General features: G+C 48.9%; 1 protein-coding gene across 5 annotated transcripts in view; it reads left to right on the plus strand.

The window, feature by feature from the left end:
- LOC138809711 (angiomotin-like protein 1) overlaps positions 1–23,426 on the plus strand; it is a 53,849-nt gene that overhangs the window by 26,258 nt on the left and 4,165 nt on the right. For all 5 annotated transcript variants that reach the window (XM_069996593.1, XM_069996574.1, XM_069996602.1 and 2 more), the window contains 7 exons: positions 1,338–1,427; positions 11,752–11,897; positions 13,868–14,017; positions 17,222–17,412; positions 19,500–19,625; positions 20,781–20,995; positions 22,809–23,063. In XM_069996593.1, coding sequence (XP_069852694.1) covers positions 1,338–1,427; positions 11,752–11,897; positions 13,868–14,017; positions 17,222–17,412; positions 19,500–19,625; positions 20,781–20,995; positions 22,809–23,063 — 1,173 coding nt within the window. The remainder of the gene's footprint in view (positions 1–1,337; positions 1,428–11,751; positions 11,898–13,867; positions 14,018–17,221; positions 17,413–19,499; positions 19,626–20,780; positions 20,996–22,808; positions 23,064–23,426) is intronic.

The raw sequence follows: 23,426 nt of genomic DNA on the forward strand, positions 1-23,426 counted from the left end.
CTCAGTTGTTCATTCTAAGAGGTAAGCACTTTTCTCAGCTTTTCCCTTCTGGTAGGGGCCTTCATGGTTCTCCGCTTTCAATAGAATGCATGCGGGAATACATGTGATTGTTGAAGTCTTTTACACCTTATGAGAACCCTAGCGGCCCTGCTCTACTCCTTACAATTCTCCAGAGCAGTGACTTTATTACTAGCAGTGTTTTTCCTCAAGCAGTTATTTGTCATATCTTCGTTTATATTACTTTTTCTCTTATATTGTCCCAAGATCATGCTCAGATTTGGGGTCAAGCAACTATCACATCATTTTGATTTTGTGCATGTTACTCATTGCCGAGTAAAACAGAACTTTTGTTTTTTTATTTCTTTTCATGGATTGCTTAATTACATCTCCACATCAATTCTATGTGCTTTACTTCCAGCCTACTTCTTTCCAAGATACGTGATAATACAACCCATGAATTCTTACCTCTCTCTGTTTTTGGGGGGGGAGGATCGGTTGTGGGGCTTGAACTCTGGGCTTGGGCACTGTCCCTGTACTCTTCAGCTCAAGGCCAGTGCTCTACCACTTGAGCCACAGCGCCACTTCAGGTCTTCTGAGTGGTTTATTGGAGATAAGAGTATCATGGAATTTCTTGCCAGGGCTGGCTTTGAACTGTGAGCTTCATATCTCAGCCTCCTGAGTAGCAAGGATGACAGGTGTGAGCCACCGGCGCCCAGCCTCTCTTTCAGTTAGCAAGCCATTTTCCAGCTGCCTCATACATTCCAGCACTCAATGTATAAGTAGTCCCCACTAGTTAGGACCTAAGCCTTTTTCTGTTGGCTGTCACATATCGAATAAATACTTGCTGAGCTGCATCATTTAATTGAATAAATAAAGATATGCCAAGTGGTTTGAGTGAATTTAGAACTCACTATATAGTCTTCATCCATTAGTCATTCTGACCTGGGAATTAATTTGTTACTTTTATTAATTTTGTTTTCAGGTAGTAGTTACTGTATGAAATCTAGGGCTATTGGTCAAAGTTGGAGTAGGGCTTGGTTAGAGGTTATGAAGATTGCGCGTCTATGAGAGGATTTCAAAGTGGAGGTTTAGGGTTCAGAAGCAGTGAGGTGGTCTCAGCCTGTCCAGCATTGCTGGTGCACAGGGGCACAGGTGGCATCTCAGGCCTTTCTTTAGCTCTTCTTTAGAATTCATTTATTGATCTTCCCCAAGAATAGTTCACTTTGGGGCTCCCTCCTGAGTGTCCCTTCGTACTCAGTGCTTGTAGACTACTTTATTTAAGACTCCTTGCTTAAACTCATATATAAGTCTTTTAATTATCTTCTCTTTGTTCACAGATCGACTGGAGACGGCCAACAGGCAGCTGTCTAGCAGGGAATACGAGGAGCATGAAGACATGGTTGCAGAGGGGCATTTTGCTTCTCAGAGTGAGTCTCTCCATATACCCCCAAGTTAGTGGTGGCTGGGGGAAAGAATCCTAGCAGTTATCAGTGGGACTGATGGCAATTGCTTTTTGTGTGGTAATTTAGCATACAGTCTGCTGTGTCCTCTGTCCTTCTAATCTACAATTCCTCTCTGTCTCGCTATAATTTGTCCAAGGAGTAGCAACACCAATAGAAATGCTGCTTCCTGACACTCACTGTTTTAATGGGTCATAACTTCTTTTCTTCGAGAAAGCAAAAGAGGCCAATGGTGAGGTCTGGACTTGTGTCCGGCTGAGGAAGAACTCTGATTGGCTGGCAGGTTGGGGAACTCTGGATTGGCTGGCAGGTTGGGGAAGAACTCTGATTGGCTGGCAGGTTGGGGAAGAACTCTGGATTGGCTGGCAGGTTGAGGAAGAACTCTGGATTGGTTGGCAGGTTGGGGAACTCTGAATTGGCTGGAAGGTTGAGGAAGAACTCTGATTGGCTGGAAGGTTGAGGAAGAAGTCTGGATTAGCTGCCTCTTTCGCAGCATGTAATCCACAGAAATCATTGCACTATCGTATTTTTTTATTTTTTGCCAGTCCTTAGACTTGAACTGAGGGCCTGGGCACTGTCCCTGAGCTGCTTTTTGCTCAAGGCTAGCGCTCTATCACTTGAGCCACAGTGCCACTTCTAGCTTTTTTCTACTCGTGTGGTACTGAGGAATGGAACCCAGGGCTTCATACATGCTAGGCGAGCACTCTACCACTAAGCCACATTCCCAGCCCCACACTGTCTATCTTGGTGTGTCATTTCTCATTCCCAGAAGCTGCTGAACTCATTTCAGCCAGGAACAGTGAAGAAAAATTCTGCCTACTATTCACAAAGATGTTGATCCAGTTGCTGAGGGGAACAGTGACTGGTATGAAAGTACTAAAGAGAACCATGACAACTGGGTTCTCAACCTACAGCATTCCATTTTTTCTTGATGGATTTCTGAGGTCGGCAGCACAGATGTGGCTTCCAGAGCATGTCATGTTATAGAGTGGCACTTTGATGCATAGGTTCCACACCCTACCTGCTAATGACTGGAAAATAATTGGCAAAGTTTCTGATTGTCAGTACTGTTGGGAGGGTTTAATTTCCTTTGATTCTTTTAGTTTCTTCATGATTCAATTTTAATTTTTAACCCCCCACTTGATTAAAAAATCTTGTTGGCGAGTGAACATTAATACTGTTTGGGGTTTTGTTGGGGATGTTTTTCATAGTCTTGCAGATTCATATGAAGCTACTTGCTTTTCTGGCCATCTCATCGCTAGCCGTCACTGACAGTGCTGCTTGCTCTGTGCTCTGCGGCCATCCTGCCCCCTTGTTAGGGTACATTAGTCAGTCCCTTGCATCTGATGGCCCTATTTATTCTGGACCAGGCTGGTGCTGATGGAATTCTAGGGTTTAATATTGTATGAGCTCAGGCACATTCCTGAAGACTACCTTCTGGCTCAAAGTTGTAATTTCCATAATTAGGCAACAAGGCCCTTCCCACTTTATAAGGAATGGTGTGTTCTGTGCAGACATGCTCCACTCTATTTCAATGGCATAGACAAGAAAGACCAGAAGCATTTTTCAAGTGTTTAGGGATATCTCAGTATTGTTATGTGATGTAATGGAATCTAGGCAGGGCGTCTCAAGACATGAGGGAAAATTATTTAGAAACAGTTTAAAACTATTCAAATTTCTTTTTTTCTTTTTACTTTGGTCCTTTTTCTTCCACCACCCCCACTTTTTTTCTAAGTAGAATGACACTTGAGAAAATCTTTTTTCATTAAGAAAAGTAATGTTGAATGCTGGTGGCACAGGAGGGCATGAGCTACACTTGAGGCTGAGATCACGATTTGAAGCCAGTCCAGACAGGAAAGGCCCTGAGACCCTTATCTCCAATTTACAAAAAAACCTGGAAGTGGTGCTGTGGCTCGAGCCTTGAACAGACAGAGTGCAGAGACCCTGCCTAGCCCTGAGTTGAAACCTCATGATGGAGGAAATTAAAAAGGAAGTAATACTGGATATGGTGGTGCACATCTGTCACCCTCTGGAGTCTTCCAAGTTCAAAGCCAGCCTGGACTACTTAGTGAGACCCTGTCTCAAACAAACAAACAAAAGAAATAGACACCCCCAAAACAGTAGTCTACCTGCAACTACTTGATATTAACTTCATCCATTTTATGTTCCCTTGATTCCTTTCTTCTTTTATAAAGTCACAGTTTATAAATGTATGAAGTCTTAATATGAAATAGAGAAGGGCCTAGACTAAAAGAATCCCTCTATATGGAGTTACTTAAAGACTTTGTTTACAGGAAGTGGCGCTGTAGCTCAAGTGGTAGAGCGCTCGCCTTGAGCTGAAGAGCTGAGGGACAAGCGCCCAGGCCCAGAGTTCAAGCCCCACAACCGCCAAAAAAAAAAAAAAAAAAAAAGACTTTGTTTACAAAAATTTACAATTTATATGAATTATTTTCCAAATTCTGCACAGTTCTGAGGACTTTGTAAATGGGTGTGCGTTAAGATCTTAGACAACCGTACAGCATCTTCGTGAGTGGAGTCTGCTTTGGAAAGGAAGCGGCTTTTTTCTGCCCTCCCTAAGGTGTTCCTAAGGTGTTCGGGCCCCGTCTGCAGGCCTGCTTGGTTGGCTTTCCTGCCCCACCAGACTCGCCAAGGGGGAAGGCAGCGTAGCTCCCGCCGAGGAGGAGGCCTAGACCTTCCTCCTGCTTTGTGTTTGCTTGCCTGTTCCCTGCGCAGGCCTGGCTCTCCACACGTTTTGTTCTTCTACAGCTTCACGGGTTGAGTGTCACCTCCAGCCCATCTGCAGCCTCAGAGATTCCTTCCTCTTACCTTGTTGTGATTGTGCTGGAGGTGGTGTTGGCTCTGACATGTGCAAGATCTGCCAGTGACCAGCCAGGTACTGACGGTGAGCGGCGCAGCCCGGAGCCGCAGCCGGGAGCTGCCGCCCCCTGGGAAGCTGTCTTGCCTCCATTAGCCTCTTTCCTTTAGGCTGACCACTACCATTCCCAGGACTGTGCAGCTTTAAGATGTTTTATAGGACTGGGCCCCAGCCGGGAGGCGCCTGAGCTGGGGGTGGGCGGAGCGGGTGAGGCGAGGCGCCTGAGCCCTCTTGGTCAGCATTGGCGGGCAGCAGGTCCCCTGCATGGCAGCCAGGCGCCCTCCGTCCACAGGGCATCGGTGTGTGCTCACCCAGTGTGAAAGGGAAGGACACTCACTATGGACTCTTGATTTTCCACGCATGAAGTATGGAGCTGGCTTTTCGGGTGTTGATGTCTGCTGTCAAGCAAGTGAACGTGGGTTACGGTCTTCATTTACGTTAAAATGTGTTTTGCTTAGAATTACTATTTCAAGGTTAAACATCCAGCTTTTTTTTTTTTTTGTCGGTCGTGGGGCTTGAACTCTGGGCCTGGGCGCTGTCCCTCAGCTCTTCAGCTCAAGGCGAGCGCTCTACCACTTGAGCTACAGCGCCACTTCCGGTTTTCTGGTGGTTTATTGGAGATAGGAGTCTCACAGTCTCTCCTGCCCGGGCTGACTTTGAACCGCGATCCTCAGATCTCAGCCTCCTGAGTAGCTAGGATTACAGGCGTGAGCCACCAGCGCCCGGCAACATCCAGCTTTTTTATAGTTCACATTTTTCTTTTGCAGTACATAGCTAGATAAGTGGATAGAGTTAAGTGTATACAGACTGAGAATGTTTGCATTTCATCCATTTGCATTTCAGGTAGTGTCAGGGAGCTGCCTTTTGCCCTGACAGTGCAGAGCCAGAAAGTCTACTTAAGACCTCAACTTAAAGGTCAGTTGTTTGGGGTAGGCTTCCTAAGATCTATTAGATCTTCCCCTTACATATTCCTCACACCTGTGTTCCCCCTCTGTATAGACCCATCGCATTGGGAAAGGCGACTGTGTAATCATGTCCTGTCTTCCCCTGTCCTGTGCACATACCAAAGACAGGGCCAGTCTGTCATCTGCACCATTGTAGTCCAGCTTTGCCTTTCCAGAGCGTGGCCCTGTGTCTGCTGCTGAGAGCATTCAACAAACACTTGCTCAACGTTGACTGAAGTGGTGATTGCCACATATTCAACGAAATGGTAATAGGCAATCTGTGAACTCGCTGTGTTCTGTGCCACGATCAGCAATCTTTCTGTTGCAGACCAGGTAGTCAATATTTCAGGCTTTGAGGCAATAACTACTCAACTCTGTTCATGTAGCCCAAAAGCCACTGCAGTTGATTCATAAATAAGGAGGAGTGGCTATGTAAGAATAAAACATTACTTCCATATCAGGCTGTAGTTGAATGTGGCCACAGTCCTTACTTTTCTTCCTTCAGTTCCAGACAGTAGTAATGGAAGAAGAAGAGGAAGAAAGACCCCAAGCAAAAGAAGTAAAGATTTAAGGTAGATGCAAAAGAACTATCAAAGTATTTCCAAGATTTCACTTCATAAGCCATGATGTAATTGTCCTTGTCTTTTTTAATCCAGTGTCGGGGAACATGGTTATTATTTTTGGAATGCAGAAACTGAGACAGGTAGAAACACAGCCGAAGGCTTAGCTGCCAGTGAAGAGGGGCCACAGGCATGCCGGGGTACTTGATTGTCTGGGCCCCTGAGGCCTGGTCACAGTCACACACTAGTCTTTAAAACCAGAACTGGCTGAGCTACCATCTCATGAGCACTGTTAGTGACAGTCCCAGAGCTGTTGATCTCATGACTAAGTTTATCCTTCAAGTGGCTTGCAAGTTTGCGCCTGATATTTCTCCTCTGGTCCTAGTTCAGGCCAGCCTGGGATAGTCAAAGCTGCCAACACTAACTGAGTAATTACTATGAGCCAAGCACTCTTTTGGATACATTATCTGTATGTACGTTGTTTCTTTTAATCCTCCAAACAAACCTTCAAGATACAGGTATCTCTTCAGGTATGCTACAGATGAGGAAACTGAGCCCTGGGAAGGATGAGTGACTTTTTGGGTTATACAAGCTGTTAAATGCAGCAGCTTTGAACCCAGGTCATTGTGATTGCCCTTGGGAGCCACTCCTGGGACCAGGCCAGGGGCTGAGAAAGGCCAGAATGTGAAAAGTGGCAGTGTTGGGCTTCCAGTTATTTTAGGCCTCGGCACACTGAACTGTTTTACAAAAGAAGAAATTGCAGCCAATGACTTCACGCCCACCTCCGTGCTGTGTCCCTGCACACAGCAAGGCTTCAAGGGATGCAAGATCAGTTCTGGAAATCCTGAGTCACACCTTTCCCCATGGCTAACAGCTCTTCCTTCTAGAGGAAACAGACTTCAATCCTGGAGGAGTTTATGAAGGGACAGGGAAGTCGCATAGAGGCAGGGAAATGATTAAGTGGCCTGGCTATTCATTCCTAAGTTCCCGTCCAGTCAGTTGAGTTGGTGGGAACCATGCAGTAGATAGCAGAGTGGGATGTGCATTGAAGACAGGAGTGCCACGTCCATGGCCCCTCTGGATCACTATGTTCTGTAAGACTTCCTGCATTCCTTCTTGCTGCTTTTTGGAACTTGGGGGATTTTTGTTTGTTGGTTTTTATTCTGTTTGGTTTTGGTCCCACAGAGCAGAGAATATAGTTTGTACCCACCATGGCACAGACTTCCAAATAAATAGTACTGGTTGTTTCTCTCTGCAAAAAAAAAAAAGAAAAAAGAAAAGAGAAATTGCAGCCAAGGGCAGGTTTGCCTGAAGTCCTGCAGGTGTTCCACAGCTAGGACTGGAACTTTCCAATTTTTTTCCTTCCCTTTTTCCAGAAGATTTCTTGGTGTGGGGTTGGGTGACAACATCCCATTTTTACCCTGAGAAGGATTCTGTATAGCACACATACACAAAAAAAAACCCCCAACATTTTCTATACTAGAAGTTATTATATTTGGCTGCAAATACCTTAGCCAGAATTGTTACTAGTGATACATTCAGACCACCATCCCAATGTGTTCTGCTAGAATTGACATTCTATGCCTTCTTTATTCAACTTTGAACCAGAGCCAATTGTAGTAAAAGACTTGCTGATACTCCAGTGTATCCTCTGCAGATAATTTTTATTTTATAAAAATTGTAGTCTAAAACATCGTGTTCAGAAAACATCTGTATTCAAACCTTTTGCTCATTGTATGATAAAAAGCAAACAATACAGTGGGAACTGTGGTTTTTTACTGTAAGTTTTTGGAACTATTTTTAGTTTATGAATTATAGTGAGAGTCTACAGCTGTATCTTGATGGAGCCAGAGAACACTGAGGGAACAGAGTGTTTAAGTCCAGGAAATTTGGTCTTATGCCATTGAAAATAAGCTTGCATCTGCTACTAATTTTCTTCCTTAGAAAGACTGGTCTGTGTCTTGCTTCTCAGCAAGTTACAAAATGACAATAGGAGGGGTTTCAGAAATTAAAATAAAGGAAGGAAGAACAAATGTATAATTGCAGGCAACACATTTCTTTCTCCCTGGTCAGTCTTACCATGGATCACTTCTTTTTCCCCCTTGAGTCTTTGTGCCAGACCCTGGTGCTGGGTCACAGCTGCTGCCGTCTATGAGAGCTATCTGAGAAACAGAGGGCTGGGTGCAACCTCAGTGCTGGCTTCAGTCCCCATCCCACCAACAAATGAACAAACAGAAACATCGAAGGCGTTATCGTGTATAGATATGCATAATATAGGTACCTAGATACATATTAGACCTTCAGTTAAATGCAGATGAGTATGTACATTTTACTATATACATATTATACACAGTAAATTTGTACGTCTTAAGATTTAGTTGGCCTTCCATTTCTGTACTTACCACATACATGGTTTTCATCAGTCACTGGTTGAAAATATTTGGAAAACTGTTTTCATCTGTAGTGAACATACGCATATGGTTTTCCTGTCATTCCTTAAACAATACTGTATAACAACTATTTTCATTGTATTAGATATTATAATTAACCCAGGGATGAATTGGGTATATGGTAGAATGTGTTATATGCAGATTCTATGCCAGTTTTATTTAAAATTTTTTAAATTGGGGGGCTGCGAAGATGGCCCAGTGGTAGAGTGCTTGCTGTGCATGCATGAGGCCCTGGGTTCTATTCCATAGCACCACACAAGCAGAAAAAGCCAGAAGTGGCGCTGTGGCTCAAGTGGTTAAGCACTAGCCTTGAGCTGAAGATCTGAGGGACAGCGCCCAGGCCCCATGACTAGCAAAAAAAAAATTAAGTTGTTATTATAAAGGCGATGTACAGTTACACAAGTCTGGTAAAGAGTACATTTCTGTTTGGACGGTGTCACGCCTTCCCTCCTCCCGTTTCTCCCTCCGTCCTGCATGCACAGCTATGGCACACTCAGCATCCTGTCCAGCGATGCCAGTATTCCTAAGGGACCTGAGTAGACCAGGTTTTGGTCTTCTCAGGAATCCTGGGGCTGTGCCCCAGGGATGCGGAGGACAGCTTGCACATGGATGTGGTTCGTCTGTCGCTTCCTCTTCCTGAGTGAGCTGGCACTTCCCATCAGTCTGTTGGTATTCATGTTCTGGAACCTTCCAGTCGTTACTTTTTGTGGGTTTTTTTATTTTTTATTTTTTTTTGTCAGTTGTGAGGCCTGAACTCTGGGCCTGGGCGCTGTCCCTCAGCTCTTCAGCTCAAGACCAGTGCTCTACCACTTGAGCCACAGCACCACTTCTGGTTTTCTAGTGGCTTACTGGAAATAAGAGTCTCACCACCTTTCCTGCTGGGCTGGATTTGAACTGTGATGCTCAGATCTCAGTCTTCTGAATAGCTAGGATTACACGCATGAGCCACCAGTGCCCAGGTTTCATGGCCATGTTCTATGGCTACTTTTTTTTTTTTTTTCCTTTTGTCCATCCTGGCGCTTGAACTCAGGGCCTGGGTGCTGTCCCTGACCTTCTTTTGCTCAAGGCTAGCACTCTACCACTTGAGCAATAGTACCATTTCTGGCTTTTTCTGCTGGCTAATCAGACACAAGTCTCCCAGACTTTAGATGCTTGTTGCTCATCTTTTGACTGGCAAGTTGAGACCATTAACATTTAAACTTAATATTGAAAGGTATTGGGTGCTGTAATTCCTGCCTATAATCCTAGCCACTCAAGAGGCTGAGATCTGAGGATCACAGTTCAAAGTCAGCCTGCACAGAAAAAGTGTATGAGACTCTTATTTCCAACTAACCAGCAAAAAGCAGGAAGGGGAGCAAGGATCAAGTGGTACAGTACCAACCCTAAGCAGAAAAAGCTAAGATAGGGTGTCCTGACCCTGAGTGTAAGCACCAAAAAACAAACAACAAAACTAAACACTGAGCCGGGCTCTGGTGGCTCACACCTGTAATCCTAGCTACTCAGGAGGCTGAGATCTGAGGATCGTGGTTCAAAGCCAGCCTGGGCAGGAAAGCCCGTGAGACTCTTATCTCCAATAAACCACTAGAAAACTGGAAGTGGCGCTGTGGCTCAAGAGGTAGAGTGCTCGCCTTGAGTAGAAGAGCTGAGGGACAGCGCCCAAGCCCAGAGTTCAAGCCCCATGACTGACCAAAAAACAAAATAAAAACCCAAAGCACTGGAAGATCTTCCATGTTCACTGTTGTTTTGTGATGCTTGATTCTTTGTTCTTCCTGCAATGACACCCAGCCCATCCCATTCCTCAGTAGTGGCCACCTTGAGTGTTCCCAACGGAGGTTACGAGCCCTCCTCCTGGGCAGCCAGCAGGGAGTGCAGACCTCAGTGAGCACAGAGAAGGTTTCAGCAGGCTGTGCAGGCAGGAAGGCTAAGGCGGGACATCTCAGACTGGGTCTCAGTTCTGGTTCCCCTCTAGTCAGTGAAGTGGGACTGCTGTTGACCTGGTGCCAGTGTCACGGTGTGCTCGCTTTATTCCTTGTCTGTCAGTGGAGTTGATGTGAGGATCCAGTGTCACAGTGTGCTCGCTTTATTCCTTGTCTGTCAGTGGAGTTGATGTGAGGATGCAGTGTCACAGTGTGCTCGCTTTATTCCTTGTCTGTCAGTGGAGTTGATGTGAGGATCCAGTGTCACGGTGTGCTCGCTTTATTCCTTGTCTGTCAGTGGAGTTGATGTGAGGATCCAGTGTCACGGTGTGCTCGCTTTATTCCTTGTCTGTCAGTGGAGTTGATGTGAGGATCCAGTGTCACGGTGTGCTCGCTTTATTCCTTGTCTGTCAGTGGAGTTGATGTGAGGATCCAGTGTCACAGTGTGCTCGCTTTATTCCTTGTCTGTCAAATGGAGCTGATGTGAGGATCCAGTGTCACAGTGTGCTTGCTTTATTCCTTGTCTGTCAGTGGAGTTGATGTGAGGATCCAGTGTCACGGTGTGCTCGCTTTATTCCTTGTCTGTCAGTGGAGTTGATGTGAGGATCCAGTGTCACGGTGTGCTTGCTTTATTCCTTGTCTGTCAGTGGAGTTGATGTGAGGATCCAGTGTCACAGTGTGCTTGCTTCATTCCTTGTCTGTCAGTGGAGTTGATGTGAGGATCCAGTGTCACGGTGTGCTTGCTTTATTCCTTGTCTGTCAAATGGAGTTGATGTGAGGATCCAGGGGCTTCTCTTGTAAAGCTTGTGGCTTGGTGTCTGGGATGTGCTAAGTCTCCAGGGACAGATGTGAGTGTTTGTGGAGCATATGTTATGTGCTGAGTCCTTTGGTAGGCATTTCACTGACAGTCATGTTAATATTCAACAGCAGTCCTGAAAAATATGTTTTGCTAGCTTTATTTGAAGAGTTGCAAGCTTAGAACAATGAAGTCATGTGCAAGGTTCTCTGTTATGGAAGGCGCCAGAATCAATCAGATTGGCTTGGCCTCAGAGCCTCTGCCATTGCTGTGGTTTCGAGAGTAAACAGTGTGTGAGCAGACATCTTCTGTGTCAGTGGGACCAGAGCCATCAGGCTAAACAATGCCATTCCAAATAGCTCTGGGTAATTGATATCCACTGAGTAAACAGCCATTCTGGGCATGAATTCCCTGGTGTGCCAACTTGCCTGTTCTAGGAATTCTCTGTATATGCATCAGAACTCAGCCAAAACTTGAGCATGAAGCTGGCCTTTCCTAAGATCTCTTATAACAACAAAGTAAGGACCATCCTGCAAGAGGGAGACTTAGCTGCTAATAAACGGTGAGCCTTTCTGTGAGCTGGGGGCTCTCCGTTACCAGCTCTCAAAGGCTCCACTGCCGTTGGGAAGGGGGATGGCAGGGACCCGGCCCTGTAAACATTTGCTCTTAGGCTCTCCCCCTTGCCAGGGACGGGAGCCCGGTGGCCAAGTGCTTTCTGACAGAGCGAGCTCTGTCCTTTCTCCCTTCCAGACAAAGAGTTCCTGAAGGAAAAGGAGAGGTTAGAAATGGAGCTGGCGGTGGTACGGACTGCAAGCGAGGACCATCGGAGACACATTGAGATCCTGGACCAGGCCTTGAGCAATGCCCAGGCCAGAGTCATCAAGCTGGAAGAGGAGGTGAGGCCAGCCTCGGGGATTGGGTCTGAAGGGAAAGAGGCTTCCAGGCCTTTCCTGACACCGCTGCTTGAGCCAGAAGTGCCTTGAGGAGCTGACTTGGGATGGGTAAAGAAAGTGAGTGAAAAACAAATGTGGATATCTCCAAACCAGGCAGCACAGACACACTATCAGCAGCAAGCTCACAGCTTCATACCGAGGGACACTACTGGGCCTGTACAGAAGAGAGGCCAACAGTTTTTTAAAAAAAGAGTTCAGTTGCTGGTTCTTTGGGCTCCCTATTACAAGGAAAAAGGCAAAAATCATCTGCTAATGGGTCGAGGATTGAAGTTCAGCAGATCTCACTCTGAGTTCTAGAAACGGGCTGTGCAGTACTGTGACCTTAGTCCAGGGGGTTTGATGGTTCCCAAATACTGCACACTTAGTCGTTTCTGGAAACATCAACCTGTTGGCTTAATTTTTATGAACTGGGCTGCGCTGACTTTCCCTTCAGGCCTAACTGAAGAATAAGCATGTCCCAGGTCCACACTAGGGAGTTGGGCTGTGGAAGCTGAGCAAGAGGAGGAGCTATGGGGCCGGGCAGAAGGGGCCCTCGAGGAGGAGGGATGGGGCCGGGCAGAAGGGGCCCTCGAGGAGGAGAGATGGGGCCGGGCAGAAGGGGCCCTCTGTGAGGGCCCTGTCACCTCTGTGTCACCCGGCTGGGTTGAGCATCCTTTCATGTAGGTTCAAAGTATGGAAGAAAAAGGCCAGAGATAATCTGTATGCTTAGCACGCTGAAAAGATGAGTTCCAAAATGATGTTCTTAATCCAATTGTTGTTGTTGAAAAAAGATGCACCTGGGCTGGGAATGTGACTTCGTGGTAGAGTGCTTGCCTAGCATGCATGAAGCCCTGGGACTTGAACTCGGGGGCTGTCCTTTAGCTTTTTTGGGGGGATCCAGTCATGGGGCCTGAACTCTGGGCCTGGGCGCTGTCCCTCAGCTCTTCAGCTCAAGGCTAGCGCTCTACCACTTGGGCCACAGCGCCACTTCTGGCTTTTTCTTTTTTGCTTATGTGGTGCTGAGGAATCGAACCCAGGGTCTCATGCATGCAAGGCAAGCGCTTTACCACTGAGCCACCTTCCCAGCCCCTCCCTTAGCTTTTTTATTTGGGTTAGTTCTCTGCCACTCAAGCCATAGATAGCTTCTGTTCCAGCTTTTTGAAGGTGATTTGGAGATGAATCTCATACTTTCCCGCCTGGACTGGCTCTGAACCTCAGTCTTCACATCTCAGCTTCTTGAGTAGCTAGGATTACAGGAGTGTGCCACCAGTACCCAGCAGTTTTCTCGTCTCTTAAATGAAAATAAGAAAAAAACTTTTCTTCTCATGGTCAGTGGGAGGCATTCCATGAAATACTCCATATAAAGAACAGCGATTCGTGTGGCAGTGCCGACAGAGTTACTGTTACTGACCAGACTCCTCTGGGTGTGCTTCAGCTTATCAGAGGTGAAGGGGGCAGACCCAGGCTCCAGGACCTGGCTGTGGTTTAGGACAATGTCAGTCCACTGAGCAAGGGCGTCCTGGGTGCCTCCTGGACGCCAGCACTGCCCCAGGGCACGCACTGCTCAGCAGGACCAAACAGGCAAATCCTGTGGTCATCTTCTGCTGACTGCACACGGGGAAAATGGTGTGTGCTGGAGCACGGGTCATTTATGAATGGCACATGCAACATCTGACCTAATGAGCCTTCTTAGAGGCGGAGGATCCTGCGCTTACAGACTTTCCAGAGTTCACAGAAAACAAAGCAGGTGGAGGCGCCTCGGCTTTATCCCAGGAACGTCAGGCAGGAGGCTGCTCCTCACCGAGTGGCAGACTGCACTCAGTGGCATGTTCCCTCTGCCACCCCTCCACAGCCGTGAGAGCCTGCTCTTGGGTCTGTGCTGTTTTGCGTGAACCTGCCCTCAGGTCTGTGCTGTTTTGCTCTTCTCTGTTCAGCTTCGAGAGAAGCAAGCATACGTGGAGAAAGTTGAGAAGCTGCAGCAGGCCCTGACCCAGCTGCAGTCGGCATGTGAGAAGCGAGAGCAGATGGAGCGCAGGCTGCGGACCTGGCTGGAGAGGGAGCTGGATGCCCTGAGAACCCAGCAGGTGAGGGGCCGGGGTCCGTCCCCCGGGAGGCACCCGCGGCCAGGGTTGCACTCTGCGCCGGGCGCGGCGCCATCTGTGTCCTCTCCCCGTGCAGCGTGAGGTTCTGGTGGCTTCCTGTGCATGACCAAGCAGTGCTGTCTGCTCTGAGAAGGTAACTTGCCGCCCGCGGAAAGAAGAGGAGAATGTGCTTCAGATGGCACCATCCTCTTGGTGCAGACGTGATTGCCCGTGACAAGATTCTGCCACATACAGCTTGCTCTCCCTCCATCCCCCTAGAAAACGTGCTCAGTTCACACTGTAACAACACCGCTTTGTCTCTGCCTTCCCCGAAGAGGAAGTGAGACCAGCTTCCCTGACCCTCCGGCATTATTCTGGAGAGACTTGGGCGTGTCAGAGAACTCGGGGTCAGCACCACACCCATGCTGTGTCAGTGGCTGAGGCCAGGACCCAGCCAGGGCTTTCCACCTGACATTCTAAGATCAGTGAGCGCGCCACTCTTGCAAGGTGTGCTGGACACACTGGAGGGGGTCAGAATGGCAAGGAATCCTGTCTTCACTGGAAGCACAGGTTCCAGAGCTAGACTGAGGGCAGAAAACAGCCATGGGTAAGTGATCTCTGCAATCACAATGTCCTTGTCCTTGTCACAAGGTCCTAAGGACAACTGAGAAAATCTTCAGGAGTTCTCCCCACAGTGGCTGGCACTTAACAGTCGATGAAGAAAGGCCATTCTCACCACTGTCGTTAACATCATTGCTGTCAGAGTCATTGAAGCCCTAGAGTGTTCTTTTTCTTTTTCTTTTTTTTTTTCTTTTGGGTCCGGTCCTGAGGCCTGAACTCTGGGCCTGGGCACTGTCCCTGAGCTCTTCAGCTCAAGGCTAGCGCTCTACCACTTGAGCCACAGCGCCACTTCCGGCCTTTTTCTTTTTGCTTATGTGGTGCTGAGGAATCGAACCCAGGGCCTCATGCATGCAAGGCAAGCACTCTACCACTGAGCCACCTTCCCAGCCCCCTAGAGTGTTCTTGATGTCCTCTTCCATACTCTTCATTTACCCGGCTTCTCTGCTGAGGAGTGGAGTAACAGGTAGAGAGAAAAAGAAGTCCACACAGTAGGAACTAGCAGCAAGGAAACTGAACTCACAGTTCTGTCACTAAAAGTTATCTCCTGTACCTGCAATGATGTAGGGCCATGTCAGGAACTGGAAGGAAACAAAGAAAAACAAGTACTTCCTTTTTTTTTTTCTTTAAATAAAGGTGATGGACAGAGGGTTTACAGTTACATAAATCAGGTAGTGAGTACACGAGTCACCCCTTGCTTCACGCTCTCTCCTAGTTTTTCCCTCCTGCTTACACCCACAGGTTGTGTAGTTCAGCTTCAGCATATTATTGAGGGTACCGCTGCTCGTTTGTTCACCCTTTTCCCTCCATTTCTGTTCTCCCTTTGCCCTCCCAAAGACAGATGATGAACACAAAACCATTCTCAAGAACTCACAATTGTATCTTTAAAAACCCGCCAACACAGACCTTAAGGTCGTTGTCATTTCTTTTATAGTCGTCTGTGAGGTAGAAGGGAAACAGTGACAGTGTTTTGAGGGAGAAGAGGGAGGCCAGGGAGGTTGAGGCCAGCCGGAGGTCATGTGGCTCATCAGGACATTCCCTGATGTGGGGACAGACAGAGCTCTGGGTTTTACTGCGGTGTCCCCAGAGCATGCCTGGCACACAGCAACTGTGGACCAGCTCAGTGGGTGTCAGACATTGTCTTGCCTGACCTTCAGTTCTATGTTCTGATCGGCATAGGTCCTTGTGGAGACAGTGCGCTCTCTGTATGCTTGAATGCTGATATTCCAGGTTTATGAAGTAACCCTTGGTGACAGTGAAGAGTTGTTCTGATCTCATGAAAAGTCAAGAGGATGCTGAAAAAGTAAACTGCTTTGGTGGCCACTAGATAGGAAATGACAAGCATAAATAGCAGCGTAAGGAGGCTGTGGCACTTTCTTGGAAAGTGTCTAAAAATAGAGGTCTTTTCATCTTGATGGCCTGGTCCATCTGTCCTACCTGAGTCTAGGTCCTGTCCAAATGGGATTGGCAGCTTCCTCACCAGGTCAAGTAAGGACAGGTGCCTTCTGCTGTTTTCATTCAGTGTTGGACACTGGCTAGCTGCCACTTCCTAGAATAACACATATTTGGAGGCTTTGTAGAATAGAAGCACCCGGTACAAAGAGCCTAAGCCTCCATGCGCTTACTCGGACGAGCCGCTCAGCTGTCAGCGGCTGCTCTGGGCGATTCATGGCTTTGCTAATGTGTTTAAATACTTCTCACACCCTGCAGTGGCTCTGCATTTAACGTGTGCAGCCCCTGGGACTGGGGAGGGAGGGGTACCTGTCTCAGGATGAAGTTGTGCCCCCTCCAAGTGTGAAGGAGCCTGGCCCACATTCAGACAGAGGCCTGCCGAAGCCCGAGACCCTGAGAGGGCCCGTCTTTGCCTCTGGGCTGGAGTTGGAACCGCCTCAGAACCAGCACTCTGGCACTGCTTGTGAGCAGTCTCGGTAAATCAACTGTATTTCCTTTTACTGACAGAGATGAAAAGAAGGGACAGAGAATGAGTTTTCTATGCCTTAGAGATGATGTACTTTCACATCCTGCTGGCTCCTTTGCTTCTCTTCTCAGGCCTCTCCTGGGGCAGGTCTACATCCCATTGCAGACGAGAGCCTTGCAGCGGGGCATGGGCATCTCACTCCCACATCTGTGCCTCCATTTTATCTCCCACTCAGAGGAGAGACAGAGCAACTGAATGTGCTCTCAGGATTCTAGAGGAAGTGCTGAGATCAAGAAGCCAAGACTTAATTCATTGTTGTCTCTGGTAAAAACCAACAGCAATCACTTCTTAGGTTAGAACTTTGAGGCTGTGGAGCCAGACTGGAGTTTGAATCCTGACTACTTCAGATTAGCTTAGAGACACTGGTGGTTAATCCAGCTTCTGCAGAATTAGATAATTCCTGGTTTCATAGCTGAGTGAGTAGTAGTAGTATTAGGTGCGACTAGACAGATGAGGAGGTGTGTGTTAGGGTCGTGTAGTCATACACACTGGAGCCCTGCATGGACTTGAGATCCGGAAGGGTATGTCTGCTCTGTGCAGTTAACTGCACACAGGGGTTGCTGTGGCCTTACAGACATTTTAAGCATCGGGCGTTGTTTCTGCTTCTCCAGAAACATGGAACTAGCCAGCCCGCCAACGTTCCAGAATACAGTGCCCCTGCCCTCATGGAACTTGTGCGGGAGAAGGAGGAGCGGATCTTGGCCCTGGAAGCTGACATGACCAGGTGGGAGCAGAAGTACCTGGAGGAGAGCACCATCCGCCACTTCGCCATGAGTGCGGCGGCGTCCGCTGCAGCCGAGCGGTGAGCATTGTGCACTCAGTCAGTACCCAGACAGCACCAGAGCAGCAGCACCCCAGAGGAAGAGATCTTCTGCAGATCATTGCTTTTTGTAGACTGTAGGCTAAGCCAGGCACTGGTGGCTCACGCCTTTAATCCTAGCTACTCAGGAGGCTGAGATATATGAGGATCACGGTTCAAAGCCAGTTTAGGAAAGTTTATGAGACTTGTCTCCAATAAACTACTCAAAAAAAATCCAGAAGTGGTGCTGTGGCTCCAGTGGGAAAGTGCTAGCCTTGAGCAAAAGGGGCTCGGGGACAGCACCTAGACCCAGAGTTCAAGGCCAAGACCAGCAAAAAAAGTTGCAGGCTAATTGGGAGAACAACAAATAAGGGTATAACAAAGCTTGACAAAAAATGTATTCATTACTCTAGGCACCGGTGGTTTACGCCTGTAATCCTAGCTACTCAGGAGGCTGAGATCTGAGGATCAGTTCAAAGCCCTGGGGCAAGAAACTCCCTGATACTCTTATCTCCAATAAACTACTCAGGATTGGAAGTGGGCTGTGGCTCAAGTGGTGGAGCGCTCTCCTTGAGCTGAAGAGCTGAGGGACAGCGCCCAGGCCCAGAGTTCAAGCCCCACAACTGACAAAAAAGAAAAAAAAAAGAAAAGTACTTATTACCTTACTCATGTAATTGCAACCCCTCTGTATGGCATCTTTACAATAAATTTTTTTTTAAGTTGTAGGCTAGATGAAGAGCGAGGTGATGTAACATTTCTGGAAGATAATTGACAGTATGTACCTTGTTTTTAGTAAGATTCTAGTTCCTGACATCTGTCTAAGGTTTCATTATGAATGTCCCAGGCGTTAATCCCACTGTTGCCAAAAATATCAATGCATTTTAAACAGCATCAAGTCTAATGAGACCCATTTAATAACCTGGCATCCATTCACACTGTGGAATTCCACGTGATCTTTAAGAATGATGTTACCACAGTACATTCTGTGATTCCTGCACCATGGTGCTATGTCACGTAATCCTCATGGCAACCCTGAGAGCAATACTTCTTATTTATAAGTGAGGAAAACAAGTGGTTGGTTCCACACCGTGGTGGACCGTGGGCCACCTGAGATCTGATTCACTTTCCTGGGAACCCTTCCCTGCTGATGTCAGTGCCCACTTTCATTGCTTTACTTTCTCTCTGTAGGCACAGAGCCTAATTCTTCCTGTAAATGCTTGCTTAGAGAGTACTGCAGTCCACAAAGCTAAGTCACAAAGAAGTGTCTGCACCAGCCACGCGGTTCTCCTTGGTCCTGGGTGGCTGGACCCCAGCAGTAGACATTGCTGCCCTCACACAGGGTCTTGGATGCCCCCCCATGGCCGGCCTTTTTCTTCATTTGTCTTTTGCCTAGAGCTCAGGGCTTTTACTTTGGAGATGCTTGAAATCACCAAAGCTTTAGGATCTGTATATTTGGGGGAACCCTCCAATTTCAAAGGGGCTCCCACAAAGCTGTAATCCTAGCTACTCAGGAGCCCGAGAACTGAAGGTTGCAGTCAAATCCAGCCTGGTTAATTAAAGCTAGAGTCCCTTGGACTTTTCTGCACAGGCTGACTTTGAATTCCAGTTCTTTGGATCTCAGCTTCCTATGTAGCTAGGGTTACGTGAGCCATCAATGTAGGAGAAGGGTGAAAGGCAGAAGAAGCATAAAATCATCACGTACAAGGATGATGAATCTGCAGGTGTCCATCTCTGCACATTCATAACTTGCCACAGAGCATAATACCCCGTAGAAAGGGCAGAGGAGTTTTATTTTTGAATGCCATTTTGCTTTCTTTAGACACTGTTGTATTCTGACTAGAGTTGGGAAGACAGGAGCTGGTGAGGCGTGTGTGGGGAGCTTTGGGGGCATGGTGCCCTTCGGTTGCTCCTCCTGGGCACTGCCACCTCTCTGTCCTGGCGTCTGTGGAGCGGGGCTGGGTTGAGAAGTGGAGGCAGGAGGCCGGAGGCCTTTGGGCTCCAGAAGAGGGTGAAGAGCAGAATGGCTTCCTCTCGGTTGCGCCTCTGCGCCACTCCAGCGAGGCTTCTGTGATGTGTGCTCTGTGTTCCAGGGACACCACGATCGTCAACCACTCGCGGAACGGCAGCTACGGCGAGAGCTCTCTGGAGGCCCACCTCTGGCAGGAGGAGGAGGAGGTGGCTCAGGCCAGCAGGAGATGTCAGGACATGGAATTCACGTAAGGGACCGTTGTCCTCACTGTCCAGCCAGCTCTTCCAGAGATTCTCTGCCCTGCTCTGGGGGGCCATGAACTGGAGAGCTCCAGAAACTCCCATCTGCCTGGGGGGGAGAGTGTTCACGACTAAGCCAGTTGCCCCAGTGCTTTTTGTGGGGATAATTGCAGATCAGCGCCAGGGCTGAGATGGAGGCTGTTTCATGACAGAACTTAGATGTCCATGTTAGCTCTGGGTATTCCACAAGCTGGAAAGGAGAAACAGTCATCTCAGTGACCAGAGGCTTTAAGCAAGAGTTTATGTTATTTCAGTGAAAGATGTAGGTTGGTGCTGGTGGCTCACGCCTATAATCCCAGCTACTCAGGAGGCTGAGATCTGAGGATGGTCATTCAAGGCCAGCCCTGAGACTCTTATCTCCACTAAACCACCAGAAAACTGGAAGTGGCTCTGTGGCTTAAAGTGGTAGAGCGCTGTCCTTGAGCAGAAGAGCTCAGGGACAGTACCCAACCTCCAAGTTCAATCCCCAAGACCGACAAGATAAAGACATGTTAGCTAATGCCCTCTTCTGATGGGTTTCAGGTTTCCAGCAGACTAACAGCAGTCACTAGCTTTCCCTGCGTGAGTTGGGCCTGAGGCGCCCTGGGCACTGATGGAAGAGTGAGGCTGTGTGGTAGGCCAGTCACTGCCAGGATCACGCAGAGACTCAGGAGTGTTCACTGCTCTCACGAGGAGAACTTGTCTTCCTCCAGAACCTGCCCATTCTTCCTTTCTTCCCCCTTGGAAAGACATGGTGGAAATTTGCCCTGTTTGGGGGCTGAAGAGTTTGTGTGCTATCCCATCCCCCGCCAGCCCCCATTCCAGACCTGCTAAGTGTGGTCCCTGAGCCGTGGTCCAGGGCAACCCGAGCGTGGGGCCTGGTCATTCTCACCACCCCTCCCCCCCCCCCCCCCCGAGGCCTAGAACCTCCCACAGCGCCAGAGAAGGGCAGTGCTAAGCCTCACCTGAAACAGTTTGGAGGTGGCAGATGTTTGAAGATGTGAACAACACTTGAATTCCATCACCAAATTACGGTTAAAGCCCCTCGGACAGGCTGAGAGGAACGTTAGTTTTCTAACCAAATGGTATTTCATGAGGATTATTTTGTTTTGCTTTGATTTTAGTATTAAAAATCTCCATGCCAAAATCATAGAGAAGGATGCCATGATAAAGGTCCTCCAGCAGCGATCCCGAAAAGATGCCGGGAAGATGGACCCTTCCAGCCTGCGGCCTGCCCGTTCTGTGCCGTCCATTGCAGCCGCCGCCGGGACCCACTCGCGCCAGACCTCCCTGACCAGTGGCCAGCTGATGGAGGAGAAGACGTGGAAGGGGAGCGTAGGTGAGCGCACCCTCCCTCGGCCAGGCCACTGAGGAGCCAGAGCGGTGCCCGCACCCGTGCACTGCAGGTGTCTGCGTCTCCTCCTCGGTCACACTTAGGTTGTGGGAACGCCGTGAGACATGGCGAAGCCTGTCAGTTCTAAAAGGGATTCCAGCAGTCTTCACCTGTCATCATGTGTGAGTGTGAACACTGGGTTGAACGTGGGCCCTCTCCTCCGTTTTTCCACTCGCCCCAAGATGCCCAGGGCATCTCTGTGCCTACACCCAGGATTTGGCAGGCCCATGGCGGGGAGCTGAGGACCTTGGCCTGAAGGAAGAGCTGCTGTGTTGTCTGCAGCAGTATTCCCCTTGTTGCTATAATTGGTGTCCGGGTATCAAAAATGGGAGCGAGCCTGAGGGCTCTGCCTCCCCCCCCCCCCCCCCCCCCCCCCCCCGTCACCTCATCGAAGGCCTTGGGAGGAGAGGGAGGCACAGGTCTGCTCCCGGCTGCTCAGCACGCTCAGGAGATGGCTGGCTAGAGGCTGTTCACCTTGTCACCTACTCAGGAGCACCTGCCAGCCTTCCACGTTAACACACAGCCCGAGGAAGTAGAGAGAACGCGGGCTGTGCTCCACAGCGGGTTTACACCACCGCTGGTTCGCCTCCCATTATCACTACTTCTCAGCTGTGAGACGTTAGTTTCTCAGAGCTCCCGTTTCCTTCTCTGTTGGAGAATAAGAGCATGTTGTGTACTTCAAAATGAGATATGTGTGAAGCACTAGGCTGCTCCACACAGTCCACAGGTACTCGGCATGGGCATCGCCTAGGGGCCAGTTAGGAAGGCAGGATCTCCATCCCCAGAGCGGCGCCCAACCTCCACTTTAACCTTACAGCCAAGTTACATATTTAAGAAGTGGGCCCTGGCACGGGTGCTTTATGAATGGCCGGCTTCTTAACAAGATGAATGAACAAGTTTTTCCTATAGACTTTAGCTCTGGAGTGCTAGCACTTTTCTGAATGTGTGCTGTGTTTGAGCACTCAGGTCCAGCTGTGTGGGAAGCGTTTGAGGCAAGTGAATTCTGCTACACACCATCTCCTTTTTCTGTAGCCAGTATATCTTCTTCCCTAGCCCACCCTTGCCGCAGGACTTCTCTTGAGTCTGGCTGGCATTCTGCTGTGTGGGAGCCTACCTCTTCACCAGAGAGGTCTGGCTCACAGAATAACACATACAGCTCAGGAGCTGTGGGAGACCCGTCCCTCCCCTACCTGTCCAGAAGGCAGGAGGTCAGTGGGAACACACACAGGACCAGAGAAGCATTCTAAGTTTTCTGAGGCACAGGACTTCTGTCCGGTCCTGCTGCACAAGGCAGGCACAGTCTCCGAAAGCTCTGCAGAAATCTCCCACCCCTCGTTCTCTGGCTCTGAGCACCTCTTTTCTGCTTTCTCTCAACCCTGTTGTCCCTTCTCCAATGGCAACAGGCTGAGTACAGCCCTTCCCAGTGGTTTTGTCCCGTGAATAATTTTATTCTACAGTTTATTTATATTTAACCAGGTTAAATATAAATAACACCTCTTGACCCCCTCCAAAAAAGTAAGTGTATATTTTAGAGACCAAACTGAGTCCTTTCTGCTTTTACTCTCTGTGTTTGTAAGTGCTTGGCTAATAAATCATTGAGTGAATTAAGCACTCCGGAGTCAAGAACGAAATCTCGAAGATTAGGATTTTTTTTGGTTGTTTTTAGAGAGAGGGAAGGGAGAAGCAAAGGGAAGGGGCAGGGGGAGGGGGAGGAGGAGGGGGAGGGCGAACGCCACTGCCAGCGCGGTTCTGCCCTCAGGGTTGCTGCTTGGGAAGGAGCACCAGGAGCACGCCCCTGCCGCCCTGCCACCCACCTCTCCAGCCCCCACCTCGGCCGGCAGCAGCGCCCACGCCAAGACAGGCAGCAAGGACAGCAGCACCCAGACCGACAGGGGTGCCCAACCGCTGTGGCCCAGCATGGCCTCCCTCCCCAGCCGCGGCAGACTGAGCACAACCCCTTCCCACAGCCCTCTCCTGAAACACCTAGCCGCCAAGGGGACTGCAGAAAGGCCAGGTACGTGGCAGCGTCCCCACCAGACTCTGAGGGACCAGGGCCCCATGTGGCACAGGAGAAGGAGTCTGATGGGAGCTGAGCACGCTCCAGTCATGCTCATGCCAACACCTTTAGGCTGTGTGTGTGTAGACGCTTGTGACTTACCACGTGTGAAATGAGCACACTCCTTGCCTCCACCTTGGTGGTGTGTGCCGTGTAACTCACCCTTCCCCAGAGGAGGTGGTCTGGGGTGTGTCAGGTTCACAGACATTGCCTTCAAGGTTCTGAATGCCAAGGGCTCATGTCTCCTGCTGGAGAGGTGCCCGTTTCTAAGCAGGGCAAGGAGTATATGAAGGGCACAGGCAGCTCTAAGAGGTGGGGGTG

Source organism: Dipodomys merriami, unplaced genomic scaffold (genome assembly GCF_024711535.1).
Source record: "Dipodomys merriami isolate MVZ:Mamm:240054 unplaced genomic scaffold, mDipMer1.0.p SCAF_103, whole genome shotgun sequence".
Lineage (NCBI taxonomy): Eukaryota > Metazoa > Chordata > Mammalia > Rodentia > Heteromyidae > Dipodomys > Dipodomys merriami.